Source organism: Pinus tabuliformis, chromosome J, assembly GCF_031772625.1.
Source record: "Pinus tabuliformis cultivar Carrire ecotype Pingquan chromosome J, CPIR1, whole genome shotgun sequence".
Classification (NCBI taxonomy): domain Eukaryota; kingdom Viridiplantae; phylum Streptophyta; class Pinopsida; order Pinales; family Pinaceae; genus Pinus; species Pinus tabuliformis.
The window spans coordinates 1,194,157,995-1,194,177,871 of record NC_142295.1 but is presented as its reverse complement, the minus strand read 5'-3'; the positions used below and the strand labels follow the sequence as shown (position 1 = coordinate 1,194,177,871).

Here is a 19,877-nt window from a genome sequence, read left to right as displayed (position 1 = left end):
ATCCATATATTTGCTTATAGAGCAAGAACCCAAGCATCTATCCCAATTTGAAGACGTTGCTTCAACATAGAAATTGTTCTGACCGTTCACAACTTGGTGCAAGAATTGTTCTTTGCATGGTATGACAGGCAACTTCATGTTCTCTACGCAAACCTTGCCTCGAAAAGAGCCCTTTGTGATATAAGTCACAATGCTTCGTGTTGAAATTCAAGTGCAAACTAGAATTTCTAATTAAGATAATTACTTGTGACTATTTATATATTTACCATTTACTTCATTCATTAGGTCAACAAGCAATTATACAAATACAAAGCACAAAAAGACAAGAAACACCAAAAATTAGGCCAGCGGTTAGGGAAAACCCACAAGGGGAAAACCCAGCAATCCTTTCGGCATAAAATCTCAGTCAACAGGAGAAATCCAAGTCATACACAAACTAACCAATAGATTGATTAACCAAGTGCCAATTCAGCCCTCCTTCAACCTACAATTGTCCACAACACTATTCATGAAATGCCACATCATCACAAAAAGTAGTGCCACTAGAAGCTTGCATCATTATAGAGAAATTTGACACAAGAAGCTTGCGTCTTCACAAAGAAATGTCCCACAAGAAACTCACATTATCAGAGAGAAATCTGCCATAGGAAGCTTGCGTCTTCACAAAGAAATGTCCCACAAGAAACTTGCATTATCACAGAGAAATCTGCCACAGGAAGCTTGCGTCTTCACAGAGAAATGACCCGCAAGAAACTCACATTATCACAGAGAAATCTGCCACAGGAAGCTCGTGTAACCACAGAAGATTGTTCCTCAGATATCTTGCATTCCACAAAAGATAAGTGCCTTAGAAATATCTGAATTTGTCCTCCACAAAAGAGATACAAACTGGTTGCCAAATGGTGGAGTATAGATGCCAATATATAGTAGTTTCCATGTCTGAAAAGATGTGTCTCAAGACTAAGCCAACTTGTCATCTGGCCGGCTGACTTGGCAGTTGGGATTTGACCAAAAGGTACATAAAAGGATTTTAAATATCAAATAAGTTATTTTTTACTCTTTATAACGTTATGAAGACCGAGCCTAGTTACAACTTCAACACTTCGACCCTTGTCCTACTCTACATAACTATGATCTGGGAAGGCATGAAAATCTGATGGTATTTAATACTACTTATGCAAGGTCACCAAGAGATCAACACACAAAGAGTCAATACCAAGGAAGATTAGATAAAGGCACTAAGTTCCCACCCTCTCCACCTGACCCAAGAGATCGATCTCCAAAGAAAACAAACTCATGGGGAGCTATAACCACTCAAGCTAGTGTAGTCTCTAATGATGGCCCAACTATAAATTTTTTATCAAAGGAATTAAGGCTTCCCACTCTGAGATGCACTTAAAACGAGAGTCGAAACCCCTTGATCTGCCTTAGAGCCCAACCTTCCCTAAACAAATCCATAACTACCTTCACTTATACGTCTTACCCTTGAAAGCACAATCTTGTGGGATATTCCTTATATAATGGCAAAACCAACATTTAAATAAATCTTCTCATAATCCAAAACCTAAACGCAATCCACACCATCAAACTTCATTATTTAGGCCATTATCCATTTGAACCAATTGTATGGGTTCTCTTACACATTTTTTCTTCAATGTTTCCTTAACACTTTCACGAAGCTTATGCAATGCCAAAGAATACTAATAAAATGATAAATTTCTAGCACCTACTAATGGAAAGAGAGATATAGTAATCTAACCAAAAGGAGAATATTGTTTCTCCAAACATATAAGGAGTTAAAAGTTAAAACCATCATACCTAAAAAAAGAACAAGCCTTGAAAAGACATAAAGCAATTAACAATGATCGAGGACCTTGTCCTTGTCTCCATATCTCTCAAACCGAAAAGAAAAGCATCCTCTAAAAAGAAGAGACGTGCACATTCCCTTTTGATTCCTTAAACAAAGAGTTTCCCACACACATCACCATCAAATTATAGGCATCTTGCCACAAAAGTAACCTATGATGCTTGAGCTTTGAGACACCCTCCAAGATCCATGTAGATCCATGTTTGAGATATAGGCTAGAAAGGAAGCCTATTTCACCTCAATACAAACAAGGAAACATCACTTCATGCCCTTAGGTTTTTCCCTCTCCTTTGGACTGTAGCAAGCAAAACATTATGAGCTTCTTCTAAAACCTTATTCATATCCTTGATACTAATTCTCAAAACCCCTAAAATTTAACCTTCATCATCTTCCTCCATCTTCACACATATACTCAAGTGTGCGTTTTTCATTTCCTTCTTGTTTTATATCTATCCTTTCTGAAAATTTGTCATATTTATTTCTCTCCCCATAACCATTTCCATTTCAATGCATCTTAGATACACAAGTATGGAAGAGGCAACATAAATAAATGAAATGAAAAATTCATCAATAGACACAAACATTAGCATAAGCAAGGATTCTTATGCAACCAACTCACAAAATAGAAGAAAAAATAGATCAAAGACTTGAGAAATAGTCTCTTCGAGGGGAAAACCTTCTTTACATCACATAAATGAACAATTCTTGGATGATTCAAATGATAAGACCTCCTTGGTATATATAGGAGTCTAAGGGGTCACAATATAATCAGACCTACATAACAATAATAATGTAAGGGCACAACAATAACAATAGGGGCCTACACTCACAATAACAATAAGGGGAATACACAAGTATTATAGAGACCTAACATGCTCCTCTCCTTCAAAAAAGTGTTGTCCTCAACGCTTGAGTAGTTTCAGATGTTTCTATATAAAATTCTCATCCTTCCATGTGGAATCTTCAGCAGGTAAGTTCTACACTTAATGAGATACTCTGAAATTAATCGATTTTGTAGCTATCAAGTTCTAGCTTCCGTGACTGCTTCAGGCTCAAATATGATTTTTCCTTCTTCATCAAATTTTGGAAACATTGTTTGAACTGGGAGCTTGTCACCAATAACCTTCTTTAAGCATGAAACATGGAAAACTGGGTGTACTCGAGAAGATGCAGGCAATTCCAATTTGTATGTACCAATCTTTTGCAACACCTTGTAAGGACCATAGCACTTGGGTGATAATTTATTATCCTTCTTAGCTTTCTTGAGGGACATTTGTTTGTATGGTTGTAGCCGTAAAAATACCCAGTCGCCTACATCAAAAATTCTTTCATTGTGATGCATAATCTACCTATTGTTCCAATCGATTATGCGCCAGAGTGAGGTTATCCTTTAAGAGTTGGAAAACTTGTTGTCGATGCTCGATGTGATTTTCCACTGCTTGAACCTTAGAATCTTCTCTTAAAGATGATGTGATGGATGGTAGATGATATCCATAAAGTGCCATAAATGGGGTCATTTTTGCTACAATATGGAAGGAAGTGTTATACCACCATTCAACTAGAGGTAACCACTTGACCCATTGTATTTGTTTATCAGATACATAGCGAACGAAAATATCCTTCCAAACATTTGTTTACTATCTCATTTTTGCCCGTCAAATTGAGGAATGATAAGATGAGCTATGAGCTAATAGAGTACCAAGACAAGAAAATAATTTCGTCCAAAAATTTCTAGTGAAAATGGGATCTCTGTCACTTACAATAATCTTTGGGTTTCCATGTAGCTTTTGAATTGTTTCCATAAATACAATAGCAATTGTATTGGCTTTAAAAGGATGAGATAATGCACAAAAGTGTGTATACTTGGTAAGTCTATCAACTACCACCATGATGACACTTTCCTTCAGAGTTGGGTAAACCTGTGATAAAATCCATTGAGACCTCCTCCCAACGTTGACTTGGAATGGCTAAAGGTTGATGCAGGAGGATCAATTGATGCAGTCAGATTCCAGAGTGACAGTTGCAGACTAGTGGCAATTAGATGTTGAGAAGCACAAAGTAGTGTTTATCACAGAGCAAGAGGCTCAATGGCAGAATCAACAGCAGTGCAGATTCCCCAGTGGACAGTATAGAGGCTACTAGCAGTCAAAGACTCAGGAGACAGTTGCAGCATAGAGAAAGTTGATTTAGAATTTTGGATGCTTCTTAGTTGCAGTAGTTGCAATAGCAGCAACAACTTGAGAGGGAGTGTTAGAGGGATGCAGTGCAGAGACAGCGTTGGCAGTAGCACAGGGTGTACAGTGTAGTGTATGCAACAACACAAATGCAGCATGGTTCAGCTACAGTTGATAGCAGATGAATCAGAGTTAGCGTAGTAGTTGGTGTCTGCATGCGTTCATACAATGCTTTCTTAAGCATGCACACATGGGACTCTCTCCCATTTACCTCAAAGCCTTGAAGTTACTCTATGTACACTTCTTCACTAATGATCCCATTAAGATCCCATTAAGGAAATTTGTCTTCACATCCATCTGATGTATCCTCCATCCCATAAATGAAGCCAAGGACATAACTATTCTAATAAACGTGTACCTAAATACTAAAACAAATATCTCCCTGTAGCTCATTCCCTCTCTCTAAGAGAACCATGTTGAGAAAAACCTTGCTTTGAACTTCTCAATGCTACCTTTTGTAGGTGTATTCTTCCACCATGGCATCTCACCATACCCGCTAGTCTGTTGCCTCCATAAAACTAGAAGGATCAAAATGTAGAATGCTACTCATCAATGCCATATAGTCTAGAAACTTCTTCGGAGGTTTGCTCTCTTTGAATGTGCTTCTAGGAGTCTCGACTCTCAATATGCTCCTAAGCATCTCTCAATGTCTGACTAAAGCATTGAGAACTCCTAATAGAAATAGAAGGGGCTTCTATCTCCCCCTCTTCACCTAAAAGGTGCTACACTACCTTGGAAATCACTAGTGGCACATCTCAACCTTCGAAGCTACCTACTCTTGATCCTCTATCACTAGAATAGGCTCATGGAACTCCCTAGTTGCAAAGTTCCTAAAAATTTACATCCCAACTCATTCTTGTCTTCCTCTACTCTATAATATGTACCCTATAAGCCTTTGAAGTCTCACTGTAACCAATAAATAAACCCTTCATGCTAGTGGGCTCCAATGTGGTCTTATTCTTTGCTAGCATCGACATCATTGTACTCAACAATCCCATTGACCTACTTTTGTGGTTATTTGTTGGGCATTCATATAATTATCTTATCTACTAGTACACAGGTATAAACTAGACATCCAAAGATGTGGAATAAACCATCTTTAGCTTCACGCCAACGAATGCCTCCTTCAGTGTCTTGTCCTCCAAGTTCATGTGGGGGCATTGGTTTTGGATATAGACTTATGTGTTGCATGCCTTTGCCCAAAGAAACATCGACAGGTATAGTTTTGATAACATGTCCAAAAGGGTCTTTCATACATGACAATGACTCAATTGACTTGTCCATCCAATGCTAAGCCCTAGAAGCACTCAATGGGTGCTTGACCTAAAAATAAATCTCCCTTGAGCATGAAACCCATGCCTCAAGAATAACAAAAAAAAAATTATGTTTTCATTAAATACATAAAATCATGATTACATGTGTCATTATGAAGACCAAACCTAGTTACATATTTCAACAGATTTAGGGTCCTATAGATCTTTTCTTTGTGATGATGATGTGAGCTTCTCAAGAATGCTTCAAGTGAATAACCCTTCTTTGGATGAGCTAGGGTTTTGAGGTCTTCTTTCTTTGAGATGAATGGTCCTTCTTGATGATTGATGCTCTTGTTGATGTTCTTGTGCTTCAGCCCTTGAGTGTCCTTCTTTAAGTTGCCTGTCCTTGTCTTGTCACCTTAGCTCCGATACCATGTTGAGAAATCTATGGGTCGCTAGATTAGGTGATTTCTCTTACTTTGATAACTACTTGTAATGTACTTTTACTTAACTTGATTAGCTTCTTCTTTCACATGATTATTATTAGTATTATCTTCATCAAACAACTACCAAACCATAAAGAACAATAAGACAAAGGACACAAGATATAGGCGATCAACCATGGCCAAAACCTCTCCAACTAAGAGGAAAACCCGCAGGAATTCTTCTCTTCTTATAGAATCTTCAATTGACGAATTCCACGACCTATGACCCTTAACCAAGACCCTCTAAGACCAAGTCAAACCTTTCTTCCTTGACAAGCTTTCCTTCCAGCAACTTCTACAATTTTGACCTCCCAGTGGAGTCTTCTACAACTTCAACCTACCCAGCAAATTCTTTTGCAACTTCGACCTGCCCAGCAAATTCTTCGACAACTTCGACCCAACAGTTTCTTCCTAGCACTTCGACTTGCCCAACAACTTTCCAGCACTTTGATTTTCCCAACAGCTTTCCAGCACTTTGATCTACCCAGCAACTATAGATACCCTAGCACAAGAGAGAGAGAGAGAAAGGCCCAAACTTTGACCTTGTTCTTCTTTTTATTTTTCGTCCTTTTCCAGCAACTTACTTGAGGAGATCGAACTTGCTTGAGATTGTGTCCAAATGAGGTTGAGTTCCTTCTTATTTATAGGCTTTTGAGGGGTACAAATTGTTATCTTTAGGCTAACTTGATCTTTGCACCATGATGAGGTCTTGGAGGGTCTTTTGACTTTCTTTTGGCTCAAATAAATTTTCTTTACAATATGTAACATGCCCAAAAGGGTCTTTCATGCACGACAATGACTCAATTGACTTGTAGACTCAATGGCAAACCCTAGAAGCACTCAATGGGCACTTGCCCTAAAAATAAATTTCCCTTGAGCATGAAACCCATGCCTCAAGGATAACACTACAAAATTTATTTTTCTCTTTTCATTAAATACATAAAATCATGATTACATATGGCATTATGAAGACCAAACCTAGTTACATATTTCAACACTCCCCACCCCACTTCCTTCCCTATCGTCTCTTCCTCAACAACCCTTCCTTCAAAAAACGAAATAAAAATTTCCTAGGGCATTAAGAAGGAATCAAGTGACATAGAAAAAGATATCCAAGATGAGGAAATCTAGGGGACTATCCTACATACTGTAGCAATGTTTTTATTGCGAAATCCAATGATGGAAATGACCTCTCTCAAAAATCCATGAAAGGTTGTGTCGCAACAAAATGGGTAAAGGCCCTCAACTACACCCTTAAGACTCATTTAAGCTCCATTAGTTTTGTTATGTTTCTCTTCAAATGGCAATGAGATAGGGACAAAATTAGAGCAAAAGGGCCTCATTTCAACAATACATCTTAAATGCACATTCAAGATTGCACTCCAAGTTTTGATCTAGCTCTTGAGAAAATTACCAGGAGAACAATACGAATGAAACTGCCAAATTTCCCTTTGAAGTTCTAGTCACAAAATATCCATAAGGCAAATTGGGGATGAAATAGGAATAATCATCACAATCAAGCAATGTATAGCCTAGAAATCCCAAAAAATTATGTAGAGATGGATTTAAATGAGGGACTACTAGAAAGCATAAGGCTCAACTATGGTGGCATTAGACACTAGCAAAAAATGGATTTTATCAATGTCCCCTTTCATTGTCATTTCTATGGAGAGATTGGACACCTTAGGTACACTTGACCTAAGAGAATCATGGATGGGAAGGGACTTAAGGAACTTGAAGAGGAGAATAAAACCATTGGTAATTCCTACAACACTATTCTTTCTAAAGAAGATCCCTCACTAAAAAGGATTATTGAGAAAGCCCCCGTTTTCCCCCAACCACTTCTCCCTTGCCCCATTCTCATCTAAATCTATTAGTACTACTAGAAGCTTTGGGGAATTAGCTCATGCATTTGAAGAAACTTAAGGATGGCCTAGAATGGAATAAATGTATCTTTGATCTTGGGGGACCTCCTTTTATTAATCCCTCACCTTTTCCAATATGCACCATCTTTGCCCCACCAATAACCTCCCTTCCATTTGCTACTCCATCTCCTACATAATCCCCCCCCCACACAATATCAACCTTGACCCCTGTCCCATGGGTTATTCCCCAAGAGTTTACAACCCTTCACCTCTCAACCTTTTAAACTCATTCTAAAACTAGCATATCTAAGCATAGGTACTACACTAGATCAAAAGCAAAGAAGATAAAAGGCCACCTCTCAAAATCTCTCCAATGATGTAGATATGGTGTCTTACTAAAGCACTAATAAAAATACATAAGACGAAAAATCAAGTACAACAAAGGCAATACCTTAGGTAGATATTGAGGTTCAACAAAGTCAACATCAGAAAATAATTAGGACACTTAGAGCATATGAAAGCCGCAAATAGGGTAGGAAATGATCCTTCTCTCTAGTGACAACAGGGACCTAGGATCAGCCCGAAAACTTAGGCCTCTCTAGAAACTCATCAAACTACATAGGACTAATGTCCTTTTTGTTCAAGAAACAATGATCTTTAATGTCACATGTAAATGCTCCCTTTGAAAAATGCTACCTAATTGGACACTTGAATGGGACAATTATGTTGGCCTATCTAGAGGCTTAGTCATGGCTCAAAAGAAATCCATTAACCTCATCAGTTGTGTAACATCCCCAAACTGCATGTATGTCGTCCTCTTCTTAGAAGATCTCAATATTAACCTCAACTTTCTAAATATCTACGCACCCCTCCATAGGCATGATTTTTGGCTTGATCTATCCAATTGAGGTCTTTTAGGATCCCCTCAACTCATTCTTGAGGGAGATTTAAACTTCATTCTATCTAGAAATAAAAATGGGTCTCTAATGCACAGAATGGTCCATTGATGGACTACTTCCTTGTTTTTAACAAGTTGATTTTGAGCCTCCTTCCCCCATTGCAACATGGACCAACAATAGATCAAAGAAGGTTCACTTTCGGAAACACCTCGATGGATTTTTTGTCAAAGAATCCTCATTAGATCAAATACAAGAATACAAATCGGGGGTGTTCATTAATGGTGGTTCTAATCATTGCACCATCATTTTGGAGCTTGATAAAGGCAAAGGAAAAAAACCCTTGCCATTTGATTCAATGCTCATTGGCTTACCCATCCCAACTAGTTCAACTAATCTCTTCCTCTTGGACTCCTCTCTCAATATCCCAAGAAGAAATTAAGACTCAATTTCAAAGGAACCTAATCTCCATTAAAGGCATATCAAAGGAATGGTGCTCACAACACTTTGGGTATGCCTCCTCAAGGCTCAGAATGGCAAAGTCGTTGATATTCTACCTCAAAGAACAGTTCTGCCTTAGATTCCCCTCACCTAAATGCATTCAAGAGATAATAGAGCTAGACAATAAGTGCAATACCCTACTCCATGATGAAGAAGCTTGTTGGCAAATGAAAAGTAGGGTTATATGGCTCCAAGAGGGATCCCAAAACACCACTTTCTTTCTTAAGCAAGTAGAAACCTGAAATGCATAAAATTTGGTTTGGAGGATTACAAATTCACTGTGAAAATTTTTCCTCTAGTGTTGTAGGTGTATCACATTCTAGAAAACTACACTCGCAATCCCCCCTTCTTAGAGAGACCCTCAAAAGCATTCTATCAATGGTCACTACTTTCCCATCCAGTGTGGATGAAGCCACAAGCAAAGCTCTCATGGAACTAAATCTCATGCCAAAACACAAACAAATCATCCACAAATGCAACACAACAAATCTGATCAAATAGGTTACCATTGAATTCTTCAAAGGTCTTTGGCACCTCATCATTCTCGATCTGATCTTTCAACTCTACTTTCCTTGCAACCATTTCTAAGGTATATAATCCATACCATTTTGATCATTTTCAACCCATCTCTTTATGAAATAGCATATAAAAGATTATCTCTAGAACCAGTGCTACTCACCTTAAACCCTCCCTATCTAAGAGAATCCAGACAAAACAGGATAATGCTTCAAGCTTTTGACTCTACCTTTTTTGAAACCACGTTTAAGGTAAATAATCCATTATTTTGATCCTTTTCATCCCATCTCTTTATGCAGTAGCATATACAAGATTATCTCTAGTATTAAATTCGCATCCAAATGACACACTTGATAGTTGTAGATGACCTAGTATTTGGAAATGGATACATTTTTCAAACCACATAATATGCCAAAATCCCGGATCTTTTCTATTTAGCAACAACAATGGAGATAAATAAAGCAAAATCCTTTGTGTGTTTCAACCGCATTCCCTGATCTCGTATTCCCATGATACACAAGCTTCTTCCCTTCTCTTTGTGAGGTTTCAAGGATAATATTTCATACCTAGGATTCCATATAAAACCTAACAACTACAAAATTCAAGATTGGACTTGGATCCTTAACAAAGTGAAGTCTAGAATCTCCTACTAGACCCATAGATGGATTTCTAGAGCTAGACAAACCGTATTAATAAAAAGTGTGTTATATGTTGCCCTAGTCTATGGGCTCTCCTTAGCCTCCCCTCCAAAGCATATCCTCACAAAGCTTAGACATATATATTTCTCTTACCTCTAGAAAAGAAGCAAAGGAGGAATACCCTTAGTTACTTAGGAAGCCATACATCAACCAATAGACCTAGGAGGTTGGGGAATTAAACTATAGGAACATTTGTTACAACACTAGTTGATAAGGAGATTTCAAGACTAACTAATAACAAGGGCTTGTGGCAAGAGGTACACCTCAACAATAAATTGTCTCTACAAGTTTGGTGAAATAGATCAAGGATCCAAACAAGTCTCACCAAGGAGGCCCCAACTTCTAAAAATCCATTACAAAAGCAACTCATCTCATTAGACATCTTTGTTGGAGCATAGGAGATGGAACAAAGGTAAAAATGACCTTGGACAAATGGGCAAGCCAAAGATATTAAAACATGACTGGATCTAGCAAAAATGGCCTGTTTAACCAGTTCCAAGGTCGTACTAGTCCAGCTCGAGGAATAGAACCATATCCACATTAGGGCCCATGCAAACTGAATATGATGGTTTTCTTTTTATATTTAAAATTTCCAAAACAAAACCTCAACATTTTTGTTTGAATTTTATAAGAAAACTCACCTAAGCCAATTAAATCTGCCATCGAATCCACCACTATACTTGAGATTTGACGATATTTTAAAATTTTAAAATAATTACTGAATGTGATGACTAAGATAATTGCATTGGTTGACTTGCAGCAAACAAAATGACAGCAATTAACCTTCATTTCCAATCAAATATTAGGAAACACATACCAGTTAGTATTCTTTTACTTTGGAAAATAAGTGCTACAAAAGACTACATCAAAAAGGGCCTTACTAGACACATAAACCTAATTGTAATAGAAAGAAAGCCCTTGATCTTTGATTTTCACCTTTGAAGATGCAACAAGAAAAGTTTAATCAAAGATGCATATGGTTTCATGTCATATTTAAAAATTCACTGAAGATACATTGCAGGTAAGTCACACCACTTCAAATAGGTGAATGGTATTTGATCCTAAGTTAATGCAGTACTCGCTCAAATTACTTGATGAGAGATGATGCAATGAATTGAAGGAGTGTAAGGAATGATGATGAACTACATTTATATATCCATGGTGAGACCCAATTGCAACCTGACAAAAATATCATAGAAAGCATGGATCGTGATGCTTGACACCACATCCATAAGCAGAGTATTGAGGAAAATATCGAGTGACAGCCAATGATGTTGATGAACTATGTTCCTATATCCAATCCAACATTTAATGATGACAAAAATATCATAAAAAGCAGGAATCATGATGCTTGATACCACATCCAAAACCAGAAAACTGCCGAAAAAATCCAGAAACAGCCAAGGTCAAAGCTCATGAACACCAATTCCAAAATGTGCAAGTAACTCTGCTCAAGACTGCAATTTGGAATGTGACCTAAAGAGGGGATGCAAGTTTCATGAAAACGCATTGTTGTTATAGATCTGTTTCTTACAGCTGAGGTCAGCCAAAATAGGAGCTGGTGAGTCAAATAACATAGGGGTTGTACAAGTAGCTGTGCTTGATTTGGAGGGATATTCATTTATTAACTGAAATATTTTATGGTCGTCTTCTTAAGTCAACATTACGCAGCTTATCTCACTATCTTAAGTGGCATCAGTGACCAGGTTATGTTTTTTAATCTTATATAATACATATAGTTGGCAAAAATTCAAATCTGGGGACAAACTTAACCAGAAAACAAAGCAGCAAACTGCGGTAACTCTTCAAAGCTAAACTTGAGCTAAAAGAAGCAGAGCATTGAGGAAAATGTCAGGCAATAGCCAATGTTTTCAAAGCTCACAAACACCAAATCCAAAATTTGGAAGTATTTCTGTTCAGAACTTCAGCATGGAATGTACCCTGAAGAGGAGATGCAAATTCAATGACAAGTAAATTAGAAGCAGCGCACAAGCGAGAGTTACAATGTCCATGAACTCCACTTTAAGTGCCCTTCTAAATAATATTGCATATGTACTTATGATGCTTGTCATAATTTGATGCGTCTTCATGAACCAGTTTATGGTTTTTGATCTAATTTAACATTTCATTGGCAATGATAAAGTCCTGCAGGGACAGACTCAACCTGAGAGCTAGGTGGCAAACTGTATTGATAACCCTTCAAAGCTAAGTTTGAGCTAAAAGAAGACATCTATGTAGAATGAAACAATAATGATTTTTATAACTTATAAAACAGAAAATTAGCTGCAAATTACCTTTCACAGCCACAACTTCTGAATTGAATATGCTAAATATCAAACATGCTATCAAATTGTATGTGGAAACAAAGAAAGGAATTTATTGATAGGTTAGAATCTTACCACATGGGGATGATTATGGACAATATCAACAGCTTCCTGGTTGCTCAGATGTTCCCAAAGCCCATCTGAAGCAAATATAAGGAAGCGATCATGTGGCTGAAGGGCGTGGGTGGTGATTGATGGTTCAGCTGATATAACGGGCCTTCTAAGTGGTTCTGCAAGACGAAACTTAGAATTGAGAGGTTCTCTATTAAACTCGGGCCTTTTCAAGTATGCATCCCCAATAGATCTAGAGACCTGCATTTTGAATAACATTGTAACTCTCATATTAAGCTTTATCCATAATTCAAATAAAATAAGTTACAAGGACCTTACATCATAAACTTTTTTACAAGAATTATATCAAAGAGATTTAATCTAGCCATATTGCATGTTGTTTCTGTAACAAAGTTCAAAATCTCCGACATCTCACCAAGGCAACTAGATTTTATACAGAATGTATAGAAATTTAGGCATACTAAAGAAGTTTAATTATAGTGATAACAGTAATATATAATAATAGTGATAACAGTAATATATAATAAGGCTCTATAATATATTTCATGTTTCAAGCAACATTTTTTGGGTTAAAAATACAGCGTATATTACATTAGAAATAGATAATGGATATACATCTAAATCAAAATTTACACATCTGGGAGTGCTACAAAGCAGTCACCCTAGATTCCTTCCCTACATAAACAAGAAAAGATGAATTTGTGTGGCAAGTTGCTAAGAAGAGATGAATTTTTGTGATAAGTAGGCATTCAAGTGAAGAGGGCATATAAACAAATTGATTCGCAAATGCCATTAGTTCCTTAATATTGACATCACCAACGGGGATTGTCCTGCAGGGTGACAGAACCTGTTCAAGACTACTGTATTGAACAAGAGGTAAATTGCAATAATAATATTCTGTTAAACAATCAGGAAAAACACAGAATCAGAATAAGCTACTTCACCAACTATTTTCTTCCATAGAAAAAATTTGTAATGTATTATTTAAGATGAACAAAATTACATATTGCAGATGCTGGTGAGAATTAGAGAAGATCTTGAAAATTCTTCTGCTAAAAGTCTGAAACTAAGAGCTGAAACTGCCACAGGCCTGCAAGAACTCTTTTCTATATCACCTAATCTATTTCAAAAAAGCATTTTTATTTATTCAATTACAAATAAATGTTTTTTTCTTCATGCTTTAACAAACTACAGTTAAAAACATGCTGAAAATGTTTTTTATGCAGCACTGTCTATAAATTTGGGATTGAAAAGCTACTTTACCAGCTATACATGATAGTAAGAATTAGAAGAATTAGAGATTACATCCTTCCTTATGAATACATTAAATAAAGATAAAAATATTAACTGAAAGTCACTTAAAAGTTAAAACAATCATACGGTAATCTGAAATCAATAAACAAATATTTCAAGAAACAAAAATGTTACAAGAACAACAAAATAGCATTCGTAGCATTCAAATTTAAAGACTAATTAGAAAATATATTCCATTTTAAGCCACAATGGCAAATGAAATAACCCACAAAACTATCAAGATGAAAAAATAGACTATCGTTATTGGAATATGCCAATAATTTAATTGGTGCAACTTCAAACATAGGGAGATATGATAATTAGCCCATGTTGTTTTTCCACGACCCTGGTGTCTAGGATAGAATCTTAAAATCTCTGACTCTACCAAACCAAGAATCTCAACAAAACTACTTTGCACAGCGGAATATAAACAGCAATAAATCATACATGCACAAAATATGGACAACTTTTTACAATTTTCAACCGAACTTCGTTATATTTTTTTTTTTATACCACATGGTGAATCGGTAACTACCTGGCCTAATCTAGGAGAGACCCAGGATCAAACCTCACTGCTGCCACTATAACACCAAGAGCATAACCAATCACCTGCAAATCAGTTATGCTAAGTTCCTATGATTTTAGCAAGAGCAGACTCAACGGGAAAGGGGAATCCGCCCCTCTAGCTGCCACCACAGCAGGCTAATGTACTCAATGAGATTTGAACTTCGGTCCGCCCGGGCTTCGCCCATGTGACTTACCGTCAAACCACACATCACTGTACTTCGTTATATTAAACAACATATAATACAACAGTCTAGGGCTCCCGTACTAGGGATAATGGCTCTCATACATCCATTGATACAAGATACAAAATTGGGCCTTGTTGTCGGTCCATCGACAACCAATCTACCCTCAATAAGATACTCTGACCATCTGGTTGTCGCATGCTTTCTCAGCTCCTCTCTGTCGTAAATTGTACCTACCTGGTCCTTCAACTCTCGATCTGCAGCTCCTGGCTCTATCAATGCTCCAAGTCCATTTGGCCATTGAACCTCGGTTATCAATCTACTCACTAGTTGTGCCTTAGTCCATCAAGGGCACAACACATTGATACTCTTGACGAGTTGTTCACAGCTCCACTTGTTAACAACTCTCATCTGCCAACTACTGCTCCTCAGCTACTTAGGGACTTCAGCCCACTATGGTCTTCCTGCACTGCTCCGATAAAGACCAACATAGGGCACAGAGGGTTTCCACCTATCACTGCAAGATGTCCATCTCCCACAATGAACACGAGCTAGGAGGACTGCCTAACATCTGTTGTAGAAGTCCTCCACACACAAGTCTAGGGCTCCACAAACTGCTCCTGGTTGATCAAACCCTTGAGCTCAACCACTGCCACTTTAGCAACTACTTTTGTCCATGAAAGTGTTGCACACTGGGCTCCAACTTGGGCACTATCACACTGTCCTCCAGCAAACCATAAATGCCCAATCACTATCCACACTTGATCCATTCTCACACTGCCCTCCAACAGACCACGAGTGACCAATCCTCGTTGTAGCATCAGCGCCTAGTTAGCGCATCCAACACCTAAGAAAACCCCTCTACATGGTTGTTAATAGACTTCTCCAAGTGTCTAATACATCGATGAACAATCACTGTAGAAATTGCCACTGGTTAGAGCATCTAACCACCAAGTCTGCCCCTCCACTTTGGCTACTACAGGTTGCAAATTAATCCCATCCAAACTGATCAAAAACACGAATCCAACACCTACAAGAATGCACTGAAATACATACCTTAAGCTCACTGTTTGAAGTATGCTCCACTGCTACAATGTAGGCCTAGTTAGGGCACAAAACGCAGTCCCTTATCCAGCCTTAATTCTGTCCAGAATTGCACTTAACGAGTGCGTCTACCCTTCCTTCAGGGGATTAGACCCCTTGCTATGATGATGGGCTATTCTAGCCCTCACAACCTCCTCGGCCTGCCCTTAATTCCCTGCGGCATGCTACAACAACCCTCCACAGGACTCCGGCAGCCTTGTTAAGGGTCTGCCCACCCTCAAACGGCCCTCCTAACAACAACTCGGCCACCTGAATTAGGCCCTAAAACAACCCTTTCACCTCCACGCAGGTTGCCCTCCTCTTGTTGTGGCCAAAACAACGGTATCTTTCTCCTCAACGAGCTTCTTGCTTGTGATGTGTTGCACCAAATAGATGTGAGAAATGACTCTCCATCACCTCCTTATACACATAAGGGCTCCTTCCAACCTCCTCCATGGGCTTATCCAGTTGTCAAGAGGCTTACTAAACTTAAACCGACCATAACTCATTTGGTGCAAACCCACTCCATAACTTCAAAAATATAGATCTCCATTTCTACAACTCAGAATTGGATGATCTTCGTTGCGTCAGATTCGTCTCGACGAGAGCTATCACCCTCATCCATCACGTGTCGAAATGTGCTCATGGTTTTGTCCCAAATCACTATGGGTACAAAACCCCAAGCTTGGGTTTCAAGCCCACAAGGCCACTTGTGGAGCTCCTTCCTCCAAACCCTCGATCCACAAGGCTTGTAGTACCTCCCAAGCTACAAAAATCAACACTCCCTCTTAGCGAGGAAGGCACTTCCAAGACTAGGATGTAACCATCATCATCGGCAACACTAGCCCATCTGGCATCCATCACTGTAGCATACCCTGTAGAATGAATCCGACAATCTCGGTAGTGCCTCTGCCTCATCACATCTGAACCTGAAGATCCTAAACCTCCATAGGGCTAATCCCTCTGAGCCTACACGATCTCCACTAGCTCAGTCCTGCAAGCACTCATCCTCCTCGATCAACTACCACTCATGCAAATCCCTCCAATATCGGATATGCAACATCACAATTCGATGAAGACTCTAGCCTGCCAACCTGTAGTCCATCACATGAAGCCATCTCGATCAACCTGATCTCGTCCATCCCAAAGCAATCCTCGAGTTGTCCCAACCATCCATGGCAAATCATCAGAAGTCCATGATCAGCAATCTGCCCTACAACAAACTATTGTTCATCAGGCTCATCAACAAACCACCAAAACTCCCAACTAATCTCAATGCTAAGCCAATCAAGACCACATCTCCATGTCTTCAGCTGAACCCTCTGCTCCATGATCTAGAAACCCACAACTCCCTCTAAGTTGCTTCGTTGTGCACACTCTGATTCACTGTCCCTCAAAGTAGCTCAGATACGCTCCGATGCCATGTTTTTCCATGACCCTCATGTCTATGATAGATCTTAAAATCTTTGATGCTACCAAACCAAGAATCTCAACAAAACTACCTTGCATAGCAAAATATAAATAGCAGTAAATCACACATGCACAAAATAAGGACAACTTTTTACAATTTTCAATCCAACTTCGTTATATTAAAAAACATATAATACAATAGTCTAGGGCTCCCATACCAAGGATAATGGCCCTCATACATCCACTGGTACAAGATACAAAACTGGGGCTTGGTGTCGGTCCATCGATAACAAATCTACCCTCAACAAGATACTCTGACCATCTAGTTGTCGCATGCTTTCTCAGCTCCTCTCTGTTGTACATTGTACTTGCCTGGTCCTTCAGCTCTCGATCTGCAACTCCTACCTCTATCAATGCTCCAAGTCCATCTGGCCATTGAACCTCGGTTATCAATCTACTCACTAGTTGTGCCTTAGTCCATCAAGGGCACAACACATTGAGACTCTTGACGAGTTGTTCACAGCTCCACTTGTTAACAACTCTCAACTACCCAATGTTGCTCCTCAACTACTTAAGGACTTCAGCCCACTATGGTCTTCCTGCGCTACTCGGATGAAGACCAACATAGGGCACAGAGCGCTGCCACCTATCACTCAAGATGTCCATCTCCCATAATGAACACGGGCTAGGAGAATTGCCCAACATCTGTTGTAGAAGTCCTTCTTCGCACACAATTCTAGGGCTCCACAAACTGCTCCTGGTTGATCAAACCCTTGAGCCCAACAACTGCCACTCTAGCAACTACTTTTGTCCTTCAAAGTGTTGCTCATCGAGCTCCAACTTGGGCATTATCACGTTGTCCTCGAACAAACCATAAATGCCCAATCACTATCCACACTCGGTCCACTCTCACACTGCCCTCCAACAGACCATGAGTGACCAATCCTTGTTGTAGCATCAGCTCCTAGTTAGGGCATCTAACACCTAGGAAAACCCCTCCACATGGCTACTAAGTAATAACAAACTTCTCCAAGTGTCTAATACATCGATGAACAATCACTATAGAAACTGTCACTAGTTAGGGCATCTAACCACCAAGTCTGCCCCTCCACTTTGGCTACTACAGGCTGCAAATTAATCTCATCCAAACTGATCCAAAACACGGATCCAACACCTACAAGAATGCATTGAAAACATACCTTAAGCTCACTATTTAAGGTCTGCTCCATTGTTGCAATCTAGGCCTGGTTAGAGCACAAAACACAGTCCCTTATCCAGCCTTAATTCTGCCCGAAATTGCACTTAAGGAGTGTCGCTGCCCTTCCTTGAGGGGATTAGACCCCTTGTTGTGATGCTGGGCTATTCTAGCCTTCATAGCCTCCCCATCCTGCCCTTAATTCCCTGTGGCATGCTACAACAACCCTCCACATGCTTGCGACAGGCTTGTTAAGGGTTTGCCCACCCTCAAACAACCCTCAAACAGTCCTTCCTTGCCTCGGCCTTCTATCAATGCTCCTCGACCCTCCTAACGGGAACTCAACCACCTAAATTAGGCCCTAAAACAACTCTTTCACCTCCACCCAGGTTGCCCTCCTATTGTTGCGGCCAAAACAGGGATATCTCTCTCCTCAACGAGCTTCTTTCTTGTGATGTGTTGCACCAAATAGATGTGAGAAATGACTCTCCATCATCTTCTTTTAATACACATAAGAAGGGCTCCTTCCAACATCCTCCATGGGCCTATCCAGCTGTCAAGAGGCTTACTAAACTTAAGTCAACCTTAACTCATTTGGTGAAAGCCCACTCCATAAATTCAAAAATTCATATCTCCATTTCTACAACTCGGAATCGGATAATCTTCATTGTGTCGGATTTGTCTCAACAAGAGCCATCATCATCATCCATCACATGTCGAAATGTGCTCATGATTTTGTCACAAATCACGATGGGTGCAAAACCCCAAGCTTGGGTTTCAAAGCCACTTGTGGAGCTCCTTCCTCCAAACACTCGATACACAAGGCTTGGAGTACCTCCCAAGCTACAAAAATCAACAACCCAAAGGGTTAGCTCAACCAATTGTTGCCAATGTTGTTGGGGCATCTGGCTAGTTCCGTACCAATAGGTTCCCAGATTGAAACGCCCTATGTTAGGCACATTAATATTCACTGGTAGGTTTACTGGGAATGCCATCTACAAATGTGAAGAAGCATCCCTCAAGTTTCCTGTTTTCCTTGAAAAAAAGAATGACATGACAATTACAAGACCATAATCAGATTGTAATCTTCGCAATTTCTTACTTAAACATGTTGTTTTTCTAGTGAATGTAGAACTAGAGTAAAAAAATTTCAAATCTGGTAACTACTTTCAATGATATTACGGTCTTCTTCAGAGCATTCAATATAACATTTAGAGCATATTAATCATCAAGCAGTTACACTTGAAAAACCACAACCACAAACAATGAACAGAAGAGATAACAGTAGAGAATAAGCCAAGAGACACCAGTAATTTAATTTAATTTATCCAATAATAACCAGTCAAAGGTCAACTTTTGACCATACAAAATCAAGTCAAACTTCATCAACAGAGAGATAATATCACTGATTTTGTCATTATAAAGTACCAATCAAG

At 39.0% G+C, this 19,877-nt stretch overlaps 1 protein-coding gene across 2 annotated transcripts in view; it reads right to left on the bottom strand.

Annotated features, from left to right (window-relative positions):
• The window catches only part of LOC149231372 (putative protein phosphatase 2C 60), an 89,464-nt gene that overhangs the window by 23,610 nt on the left and 45,977 nt on the right, over positions 1-19,877 (bottom strand). For both annotated transcript variants that reach the window (XM_089379185.1, XM_089379186.1), the window contains exon 3: positions 12,715-12,951. In XM_089379185.1, coding sequence (XP_089235311.1) covers positions 12,715-12,951 — 237 coding nt within the window. The remainder of the gene's footprint in view (positions 1-12,714; positions 12,952-19,877) is intronic.